This window comes from Theropithecus gelada, chromosome 5 (genome assembly GCF_003255815.1).
Source record: "Theropithecus gelada isolate Dixy chromosome 5, Tgel_1.0, whole genome shotgun sequence".
NCBI classification, from domain to species: Eukaryota; Metazoa; Chordata; class Mammalia; order Primates; family Cercopithecidae; genus Theropithecus; species Theropithecus gelada.
Window position 1 is genome coordinate 63,453,260 of NC_037672.1, and position 12,064 is coordinate 63,465,323.

Genomic DNA, 12,064 nt, shown 5'->3' on the forward strand with positions numbered 1-12,064 from the left:
GAACCCAGTAATGGCAGCATCCAAATGTCCAGAGCTGGTATCTTCCATGGGACAGAATTTGAAAGGCATTATCTTCCCAAAATTCTCTCTCATGTTAGCACATTGCACCTTTCCTAACAGCCCTACCACTACTGCCATTCCTCTGGGTTAACAGTGGAAATGAGACGAGTGTGTCCTCATGTGTCAAACTGCACCAATCTTGCTCCTTCCAGAGTGGAAGAGTTCGGTAGGGAAGGGAGGCTGTGCCTTCTAACTCTCACCATGAACACATGATCATGGAGTAGCTTTTCCCATCGGCAAGGGTCCGTCCTGGTAGCCTTCCCCCCACATTTCTACCACCATGGATTCCTTTTTCAATATCTTCTACATGGATCCCATGTTTTGAATGATTCTGTCTTGCCAATCTATATTTATTGCCAAACATTAATTCATTTTCCCATTTTTCCCATATATGAAAAATATATCTAACAATCAGAGCTTCTGATCAACATAAATAGCCAGTGCCATTGGAACTAATATAACCTTATTTTTAATGTAACGTTAGTCAAAAATAAAATATATATTGGAAACTGTGTGCCTTAATGTGAGTTATATATGTGTAGTACAATTAGGAATGTATCTGGTCTTTGTACTGGTTCTTGGCACAGAGCTTCAAAAACCCCTGGAATTTCCTGAGTGATAGCAGTGACTTTGTGATGCAATTGGGGTGACTCATGGCATACTCTTAGATAGCCTTAGAATGATGGCTGGTCTCCAGAAAGATTAGCCCTGTGATCACAGGGTTGCAACTCTGGTCAGCCGGACCTCTGAGGATGAAAAAGGGGCTGGAGATTGAGTTCAATCATGTAGCAAACAATTTAATCAATCAATTGTGCCTACATAATGGAACTCCAATTACAATTCTGGACACTGAGGCTCAGAGGAGCTTCCTGGTTATTGAACACACTGACACAAAGGGAGGGTGAGGTGCCCTGACGCCACAGGGAGAGGGCATGGAGTCTCTGGGTCCAGGACCCTTCCAGAGCTTGCCCATGTGTACCCCTCATAATAAACTTGCATTCATAAGGATCACACTTTCAGTGAGTTCTGTGAATCATTCTAGGGAATTCTTTAATTTCAGAGGGTCATGGAAACCCCCAAATTTATAGCCAGTTGGCCACAGTGCAGGTGATTCCTGAGACTTGAACTGATATCTGAAGTGAGGGCAGTTTTGCGGAGGACTGAGCCCTTAATGCTGTGGAATCTGATGCTAACGCTGGGTAGTCAGTGTCAGAAATGTATTCCAGTATGCCCACTAGGAGTGGAACAGGAGGATTTTTATGTCTTTAGAAATATATATGTGTTTAAAATATTATAAAATATTGAAAATAAGAGTGGCCAGAAGGAATTTGATTGAGGATATGCCATCTCTTTTAGATGGCTGAAAGAACCATTCCAATGGGGAGGGGGGCTACTCATGTGTAATAAAATCATGCCCAGGAAATAGGCAGAAGCCCCTCTACAAAAACAGTTGCAGCAATATTATTTGGCAAGAAATACATTTTAGAATAAAATTAATATATTGAAATCATGCTGATTAAAACTAACATTTATTGAGTGCTCACTCCATGCCAGGCACTGCTAATACATTTTACATGAACTGGCTTAATGCTTACAAACCCTAGATGAGATAGGCACTATTACCATACCTGTTTTATAGATGAGGAAACTGAAGTAGAGAAGGACTAAGCAATTTGCTCAAGAGCCTACCTTTTAAACGATTAGGGAGTTCTGAAAGGGAAAGTTAAGACTGTGGTTAGACTGTCTTCATTCTGCTCCCAGCAGAGCCTGTCGAACTAGGTACTTGCTGCTTTAATTGTTTAACTGTTTTGGATGAACTTCAAAACAAAGTTAGTAGGCATTGTATTTAGGTAATATGTTTTCATAAAACTTCTCTTATCCCTTGGTTGCAGAGTGCCTCTATATTCCCTTTCCTCATTTTGTAAACTGGAGTTTGGAGTGGTGAAAGGAGAATGGATACCAAGTTAGGATGTTAATAACAATTCATGGTGATTACAATGATTGCGAGTTAATTTTAAAAAATTCTAGCACCACTGGGTGCGGTGGCTCACACCAGTAATCCCAGCACTTTTGAAAGCCAATGCGGGTGGATCAGTTGAGCTCCGGAGTTCAAGACCAGCCTGCGCAACACAGTGAGTCCCCATCTCTACAAAAAAATTTAAAAATTAGCTGGGCATGCTGGGGCATGCCTGTGGTCCCAGCTACTCAGGAGACTGAGGCAGTAGGATCGCTTGTGCCCAGGAGGTCGAGGCTGCAGCAAGCCGTGATTGCACCACTGCACTCCAGCCTGAATGACAAAGTGAAGCTCTGTCCAAAAAAAAAAAAAAAAGAAAGAGAGAGAAAGAAAAATTCTAGTACCATAATAAAAATTCTAATTTGAGAGTTCAAACAAATAGGAATTACATTTATTATTATTCTGTAAATGTAAGTTAGGAATTGATCAAGGAGGAAAGAGCTCAGAGTATTTACATAAGAAAGCCAGCATTGTACTACAGAAAGCACACAGAAAAAATACTGCTGTGGTAGCTTAATAAAATGTCATGTTCTAAGACATTCTAATTGGTGGGCTTCCTGAGTGCTTGCTATGGACCTACAGGCAACATATGACAAGGGACCCTGAGTCCAAGGAGTACAGACCAATAAGATATCAGACCCTTTCATCAAGGGTGAAGTGGTAGAACATATGTCTGAACAGAGATATTCAAAATTTGCAAGCAAAGGAAATACTAATGCAACACAGACTGTTGATTCATCTGAAACAATGGTAGGGTTGCAACACCCTTGGATAGAATATAAAAGACCTAAGAAACCAGCCATTCTTTCATCTTCAATGGTAATGCATTGAAATTGCAACTAATGACTTCTCCCTTGATCATACCACTGTAATAAACTAATCACACACATAACCACGTATACAGTTTTGTAGAAATGCAAGGACTTGATTGCTTATTTACGTTTGAGTGTGTATGTGCTTTTGTGTGGCAGAGAGAAAAAAAGAACACATAAAACTTTGTGATAAGAATATTTACAATTGGAAATCTGAGGGTTTTTACCATAGTAACCATTTCTAAGTGTACGGTTCAGTAGTGGTTAGAATATTCACATTGTTTTGAAACATCTTCAGAACTTTTTCATCTTTCAGAACTGAAACTCTACACATTAAACAAATCCTCTTTTTCTCTTTCCTTATTCATTCCTAACGACCAGTCTGCCTTCTGTTCCTATGAATTTGACTGCTTTGGATACCTCGTATCAATGGAATCATACAGCATTTTGTCTCTTTGGGACTGACTTATTTCACTTAACATAATGGGCTCAAGGCTCGCCCATATAGTAGCATGTGACAGGGGTTTCTTCCTGTCACACAACATGTGTTTTTAGAAGACTGAATAATATTCCATTGTGTGTATGTACCGCATTTTGTTCATTCTTGTCCATGGAAACTGGGCTGTTTCCACCTCTTGGCTATTGTAAAAAGTACTGCATGCAGTGAACATGGGTGTACAGATATCTTTCTTTAAGATCCTGCTTTCATTTCCTTTGGATATATATCCAGAAATGGGATTGCTGGAGCATGTGGTAGTTCTAGTTTTAATTTTTTGGAGAATTGCTATCTTGTTTTCCATAGCGGTTCTGAGTTGTTCTTAATCTTTGCTCTCTGAGATCTCACTCACAGATATTAGTTCTTTAATAGAGGGAGAGGAGGTAAATAGGAAAACAAAACAAAACAAAACAAAACAAAAACCCAGGGACAGCAGGAGCCCTTCTCTGGCTAGGGACTTTCTCCATGTGAGGGTTTGCTCTCCAGGCTCAGGTTAGCCTCCCCTTTGTGACCCCTCCCCACCTCTTTCCTGCTATCTGATGCCAAATGCTACCGTCCCTGATGTAGCCATACTCCTAGCCCTTGTGGTAGGCAGAACAACAGCCTCCTAAAATGTATACACCATAATCCATGGAAATTGTCAATGTATTGTGTTCCATGATGAAAGGGACTTTGCAAACGTAATTAAGGTTCCAGACCTTAAAACACAGGGATTAGCCCACGTTATCCAGGTGGGCCCAATTTAATCACACGCGCCCTTAAAAGCAGAGAAATATATTCAGCTGGAGGGAGAAGAGAAAGGCAGAAAAGAGATTCCAAGCATAAGAAAGATCTGATGCATTATTGCTGGTTCTGAGATGTAGGGGCCACGTACAATGACAGGCAGAGGCCTGCAGGAGCCAAAGAGAGCTTCTGCTGGCAGCCAGCAAGGACTAAGGGCTCAATTCTGCAACTACAAGGAACTAAATTCTACCAACAACCTAAACGGGCTTGGAAGAGGATTCTTCCCAAAGTCCTCCAGAAAGGCACGCAGTCCCAACAACACCTTCATTTTAGTGCTGTGAGACCCATTTCAGGCTTCTAACATACAGAACTGTGAGATAATAAATGGGTGTTGTTTTACGTTGCTAAATTTATGGTAATTTGTCACAGCTGCAATAGGAAGTGAATACACCCTTGATCACACTCACCTGGGTCTCTCCCAGCCCTTCAGAAACGTGCCACGCCTTTGAAGGTGTCAGCAGGAGAGCCTGCTCAACTAATTTCATGTCAATTTACTCATGGGCAAGGGCCAGAGGGAGACTTTTTTTAACACCAGCATTTTGGAGAGATGCTTTTTTCATCTGACTCTATGAGATATTCATAAAAGCAGTGGGGATTTCAGATGAAAGATGAGAGATTAGCCTAGCCAGTGGGAAGGGAGTAATTTGGGCCAAACAAAGCCTTCCAACAGCACACCTTCCATCCATACTGCCCAGGCCAAGGGATGGTCACATCTCTGCACAGGCTTTTCTTTAAACTTGCCCTGCCCCTTACTTATAAAATATAATGTATGCTCATGATTAAAAAAAATTCAAACAGTACAGAAGGTGGTACATCGAAAAGTAAAAGTGCTCTTTCTCACAATTCTACCTTTCCACAAAGTTTTCATGTAATAGTCTTTCTGTATATTGTTTATTTTCTTTTTTCTTTCTTTTAAACAGAATCCCTCTGTACATATTATTCGCTAAGTTTATTTTTTATTTTTTATTTTTTTAGACAGAAGTCTCGCTCTTTCCCCCAGGCTGGACAGCAGTGGCGCTATCTCCGCTCACTGCAAGCTCCGCCTCCCGGGTTCACGCCATTCTCCTGCCTCAGCCTCCCGAGTACCTGGGACTACAGGCGCCCGCCACTGCTCCCGGCTAATGTTTTTTTAATATATATTTTTAGTAGAGACGGGGTTTCACCCGTCTCTACTAAGGCCAGGATGGTCTCGATCTCCTGACCTCATGATCCACCCGCCTTGGCCTCCCAAAGTGCTGGGATTACAGGTGTGAGCCACCGCACCTGGCAATTTTTTAAATTATTATATCTTGGGACTTTTTTAATGTCAGTTCACATACAGCTGATCCACTTTTTGCCCATTCGTTTTAATGATCACATAAAAATGCCTATAAGTTATAAATGAGTAATTTACTTATTCCTACCCTATCAATGGACATTTATGCTGTCCACATGTTTTCATTAATACAAACAAATGTAGTTGGGCCCCTATTTTTTCAACCTTATGCAAGTTTATCTATAAGATACATACCCACAAGTGGAATTACTGGGTTTAAAGGACGTGTGCATTTAAGGACTGATAGATATTGTCAAAATACCATCCAAAAGTGTACTAAATTTACTCTCCTATGAACAGATAATAAAAATATCACCTTGCCCACATCCTCTACATTACTTTTTTTTAAACCTTCACCAATCTCTTAGGTAGAAAAGGGTTTCTCATCATGATATTTTTGTTTCTTCAATTCTGAGTGAGATGTAGGATTAAAAAAAAAAAATAGATAGGGTCTCACTCTGTCACCCAAGCTGGAGTACAGTGGCATGAACATGGCTCACTGCAGCCTCCACCTCTTGGGCTTAAACGATCCTCCCACCTGAGCCTCCTGAGTATCTAGGACCATGAGTATGCCCCACCATGTTCAGCTGATTTTTAGGGTTTTTTTTTTTTTTTTTTTTTAAGAGACTGGGTCTTGCCATATTACCCATGCTGGTCTTGAACTTCCGGGCTCAAATGATCCTCCCACTTTGGCCTCTCAAAATGCTAGGATTATAGGTGTGAGCCACCGTGTCTGATCTTGTAGCACGTTCTGACGTTATTGGACACATAATTCTTTTTATGTCCTGTTTATGTCCCTTACGATTTTTTCTGTCAAGTTCATTTTTTAAACTGATTTATTCAAGTTATTTGCATGTTAAGGAAATAAGTCTTTTGCCTAATGTGCTGCAAATATTTTATCCCTGTGAGTTGTCTTCTGCCTCTACCAATGGGATTGTTGGCTGTCATAATTATAAACTTGTATGTAGTTAAAATAGATCAATATTTTTATTTTAGGCCTTTGGTTTTGTATCACAGTTCTAAGCGCCTTCCCCACTCCAAGATTATTCTTCAATCCATTCATATTTCTTTTTTTTTTTCTTTTTCTTTTTTTTTTTTTTGAGATGGATTCTCACTCTGTTTCCCAGGCTGGAGTGCAGTGGCGTGATCTCAGCTCACTGCAACCTCCACCTTCCAGGTTCAGGCGATTCTCCTGCCTCAGCCTCCTGAGTAGCTGGGATTACAGGCGTGTGCCATCATACCGGGCTATTTTGGTATTTCTAGTAGAGACAGGGTTTCACCATGTTGGCCAGGCTGGTCTTGAACTCTTGGCTTTAGGTGATCCACCCACTTAGGCCTCCCAAAGTGCTAGCATTACAGGTGTAAGACACCACACCCAGCCCATTCATATTTCATTTTCTTCATTTCTGTATTTTATCCACATGGAATTTATTTTATTGTAAGGCAGAAAAAGGAATACAGATTTACTTTTTACCCAAACAGCTAGAATTTTTCCTAACATTTATTGAATAACCCATCTCCTCTTCTCCGATATGTCATCTTTTTCATATAATAAATTCCCAAATTATATACCAAATTTATTATCTGATTTTGACCTTTCTGCTTTGGTGTCATCATAAATTATTTTAACTATGTAATTTTACAATGCATTTTTTAAAATATTTTATTATTTTTGACATCCTCTGGCTTTTCTGGAATGTTAATTTTGCCAGATAACAACTTTCATAAAATTTTTCTTGCTGTCTTGACTTTCTGTGTTTTGGTTTGACTCATATATGTTACTGTGTTGTGAAGGCTTAATTTTTACTTACCCAGATAGATGCCATGATATCCCACCTTTGCCTTGAGCTGAGATCACACTAATCTATTAAAAGAAAAAAAAATTAGTAAATGATATCAGTATGTGATTTAGAACACAATAATCTCAGTCCAACCCTCAATCTTGAATCCAGAAAGCAGATGTCAACATTCACAGAAAACCTTCTCAGGAAGAGGATATATCTGACATTGCGTATCCCATTTGCTAAACAAACATTTCCTGAGCATCTACCATATGCAAGGGACTGTGCTAGACCTGGACTTCAAGACAAGAGACAGAAGAAAATCTTTGTACTTAAGATGCTTACAAATATACTTCCTGAAAAGCCAATGTGTGACTTATTTAAAGTCCAGCAGAACTATGCTGATTACTGACAGGCTACCACTACGGGGATCAATAACAACAAAAACATAGGATTTTGCTCCTCCTCACCAAATCAACACAAAGTTTAGCTGCCTTCAATTGGATTCCATGTGCTTGATTGTGAAACCTCTATGTATATTTTACAAGACTCCAAGCCTACAGTCTGTTATAAAGACACGTCTGCTCTTTGAGGAGGTGGTCCAGTCCTTGGTGGGGTGCAGAGGTGAAAGGGACAGTTCTTTGATTGGGAAGCCAGACACATTTTTCTGAAATAGATATTATTCAAACAAGCTGGCATATCTCCAGGGTTGATTTAGAAATGCAAGTTGCTCCCACCCTTCCTGGGAACAAAATATTCTAAAAATTCCCTGACACCCCTAGAGCAAAGTTCAGTGGGAAATTACACTATTAGTCTCTGGAAATATGTTGCCCTGGTTTTTTCAGGCTCCCAGTAGCCTAGGGCAGTCGACTCTCTAGTTAGAGTCAAACACGGTATCTCTCTAAATAGATGCTCTTTGCCTTATGAGGGGTTACAGTCAGATAAACTACTATGAAGTCTAAAACTCAGAAGTGAAACCATCCTATACAGTGAAAACAAGGTGTTATTAGTTCTCATTTTGCCTCTTAAAGCTAAACACAATTTCTTTGGGCCTCAATTTCCTTATCTTTAAAAAGTGAAAAAGGGGGTGTTGCCAGCATTGAACGAGGTCAGTTTCACAAGGCTGGAGACTCTTCTTATCTGTGTGCACTGGGGCACAGTAGATATTTAAAAAAATAAATAAATAAAAGTATTGATTAAATGAATGATTTAATACAAGGCACACAATCATCCAGTGAGTTAGGTATTACATCTTCGTTCTGCATATGAAGAAGCTGGGGCCAGAGAGGTATGGTAACATCCCACAGTCACACAGCTAGTGAGTGGACGCCTACTGCATGGAGGCAGCTAGACGCTAAAGGTATGAACCTAACCCCCATGCTTCTGCCTTATCCCACTGCCTGCCCACACCTGACCAAACCTGATCCTCAATATGCGTTGACCCAGTAGAATTGGAAAATTATTAAGAATTATTACTAATCTATCATTTAACTTTTAAGATGTAAAGAATTACTCCACAGCGAAAGCCAAATGACTTAAACAGAATTTCAACATATCCTTTCCTGAAAGGGATTACATCATTTCCTTTTACTTCCTCCTCTACGGTTATTTCTAAACAGGTTTCTCTACACAACCACATAGTTCTGGGAACAAGATTCTGGTTTTCTTTACATTGAAAAATTCCCTTTCTGGTCAGTCTGAAGTTTTCTGTCTTCGTGAAAACCAAAGGTGATATCCTCATGCAATAACGTTTTAGTTAGTTACATTTAAAAAAATGATGTTGATGAACATAGCAAATGTATCTTTCCCACAGGGCAGAGTCTTGCTGTCAGTGCTGAACACAAATCCTTGGAAAGAATTCGGCCCTGGCTATGCAATTTCTTATCAGTAGCCGGATGGGCCTCCAGCGACCCAGAACCTCCCAGCACCTGCATAGTTTCCTGTATATGGTCATCTGCAATCAAGTATCCAAACCTCCCACCTGGGGACTTAAATGCCAAGGGAATGATTCGTGTCTAGTGAATAGGATTCTGTTGCAAAGAAAACGGTGAGTCTTTTCAGGAAAAAGCAAAATTCTTGAACTTCCAACCCTCAATATGCAAATCCACTTTTTTTCTACCTCCTAAAACAATAAGTAAAAGAAAATAAATTGCTTATGTGAAGGGGAGAAGATGCTCACAGGATGGGTGCGATTCCAAGTCCACAGAGCAGACCTCTGAGCCAGCCCCGTCTGCGATGCCGGGGACCCGAGGAACCTTCCTACTCCCAGCGTTTTTCTGTCCCCTAGACCTTTAGGACTGGGGAGGCCGAGATGGCTAAGTGGATCCCCTACGCTGCTAGCTGCAATATGTGAAGCTTTCAGGGAGCGAGGACAGCTAAGTATCACCTTGGGCCCCACCAAGACCTGGGTGAACCTCCCATGGCACCGCACTTTTCCTCCCCTGGGCCCCAGTCTCCTCGACTCTGAAATGCGGGACTGAGATCCCTCCAGCTCCGCACCCACGCAGCTGGGTTGGGGCCGGGCGCGGGCGCCAGCCGCCAGCCCTGCCCGGGGTCGAGCAGCACTCTCGGGGGAACTGGGCGAGGCGCCGCGACCTCCCCAAGCCACCCGGCAGCCGGCGGCGGTGGGCGAAGCTGGCTGGAACGCGCCGGGGGGCGAAACTTACCCCGAAGCGCGGCGGCTGGAAACTGGTGTGCGGGTGAACTGCGAGCGAAGGTGTTCGCCCCGGGCGCTGATGCTCCTCGCTGGCTCCGGGCCTGGCTCGCGACCGCACCCCTTCCTCCTGCCCCTCCTCCGGCCTCTCGACTCCACCTGATTGCGGCCCCAGGCCCCGGGAAAGGGAAGCCGCGCCCTGCTGCCGCCGGGCTCCATCCCTGTACACACGCGCCCCAGCTCTGCTCCCTCACCGGTCTCTAAGCTTCTCCACCCTTTTCTCCCTACGCCCTCGTTTCGCCCTCGGTTTCCACTACACCTTTACTTTCTCAAATGTACTGCAATGCTTATTTTGTTCTAGGCGGTGTGGATTCGGAGATTAGACTGTCCCCACACCTAAGGAACTCACTGCGTGGCATAGGTGGCGGTCACCTAACATTAATAACAATCAATAACATTGATCGGGCATTTACTTTGTACCAGGCACTGTTTCAACGTCTTTAAGAATATGAGCGGATTTATTAGGTTGGTGCAAAAGTAATCGCGGTTTTTGCCATTAAAGTGGCTCCGACAACAACTCTATGAGGTAGATACTATTATCGCCATTTTATAGATGAGGAAATTGGGATACAGAGACGTTGGATAACTTCAGCAAATTTACACAGACAGTAAATGCCAGAGCTACTGCTTGGAACTCAACTATTTCAGTAATTCCTCTTCTAAACGTGTTGACCCTCTAGTATGAGGATTCCAACCAAAGGTTCAGGGAGACCGTAACCTGGAAGGGCATTCTAGGCATTTGGAAGAGCACAACAAATCATCGAGGCTAAAAGATTAAAGCCCTACTCCTATGAGGGAATTATGAGCAGTTGTGTGCGGAAGGATGTAGAAGATAATAAAAAGTTACCATGTATTGGGTATCAGGTATTGAAGTAAGTGCTTGAATACCTTACCTCTTTTATCTTCAAGGGAACTCTAGGAGGTGCTATTTTTATCACAATTTGCAGACGAGGAAACTGAAGCTTAGAAAAGTGAAGTGATTTATCCAAGACCACATAAGTAAAAAGTATTGCTTACACTCAATCATCACTGGGTTCCTTATGTATTTACCCAAAGGAGTTGAAAACTTACTGCTACAAACACCTGCACATGGATGTTTATAGTAGCTTTACTCATAAGTATCAAAACTCGGAAGCAACCAAGATGTAATTCGTAGGTGGATGGATAAATAAACTGTGATACATCTATACAATAGAATTTTATTCAGCGCTGAAAAGAAATTAGCTATCAAGCTATAAAAACACATGGAAGAAACTTAAATGCATATTACTAATAGAAAGAAGCCCATTTGAAAATGCTACATACTATGATTCCCACTATATGACATTCCAGAAAAGCAACACTATGGAGACAGTAAAAAAATCAATCGTTTCTAAGGGTTGAGGGGAGGTAGGGTGAACAGGTGGAGCACAGAGGATTTTTAGAGTGAAAATACTCTGTATGATATAATGGTGGATACATGTCATTATACATTTGTCAAAATCCGTAGAATGTACACCAAGAGTGAACCATAATGTAAGCTATGAACTTCAGTGATAATGATATGTCAATGTAGGTTCACCAGTTGTAAATACACTACTCTGGTGGATGGTGTTGATAACAGAGGAGGCTATGCATGTGTGGGGGCAGGGGACATTTGGGAAATCTCTGTACTTTCTACTCAGTTTTGCTTGGAACCTAAAGGACACAAATTGCTAATATCAGATCAAAAGAAGGAACCTAAAAACTGTTCTAAAAAGGAAAGCGTATTTAAAATGCATGATACCTTGTTATTTTATATATTGTGTTAAGCTATGGGGAAATAACTTAAAACATAGCAGGCTTTAGGGGGAGAAGGACGGTAAGAAGACTGAGACAGGGAAGGAGGCAACACAATTTGACTTGATTGCACACATTATCGTTTGAAAGAATTCTTACCTTCCACTACCCCTTTTATCTTCAAGGGTAGATAAATTGAAGTTCTCCATATTTAAGTTGCTGTGTTCTATAGTTCTCAATCATAGTATAAATTGCCCTGTTTCTTTTTTCTTTCTTTTCTTTTTCTTTCTTTCTTTCTTTCCTTCTTTCTTTCTTTCTTTCTTTCTTTCTTT

General features: G+C 41.4%; 1 protein-coding gene across 2 annotated transcripts in view; it reads right to left on the bottom strand.

The window, feature by feature from the left end:
* Positions 1-10,141, bottom strand: part of ANXA3 (annexin A3) — a 60,757-nt gene extending 50,616 nt beyond the window's left edge. For both annotated transcript variants that reach the window (XM_025386674.1, XM_025386673.1), the window contains exons 1-2: positions 9,928-10,141; positions 7,292-7,344 (exon numbers count right to left, since the gene is read on the bottom strand). In XM_025386674.1, coding sequence (XP_025242459.1) covers positions 7,292-7,306 — 15 coding nt within the window. In that variant the 5' untranslated portion in view covers positions 7,307-7,344; positions 9,928-10,141. The remainder of the gene's footprint in view (positions 1-7,291; positions 7,345-9,927) is intronic.
* Positions 10,142-12,064: the final 1,923 nt, after the last annotated feature.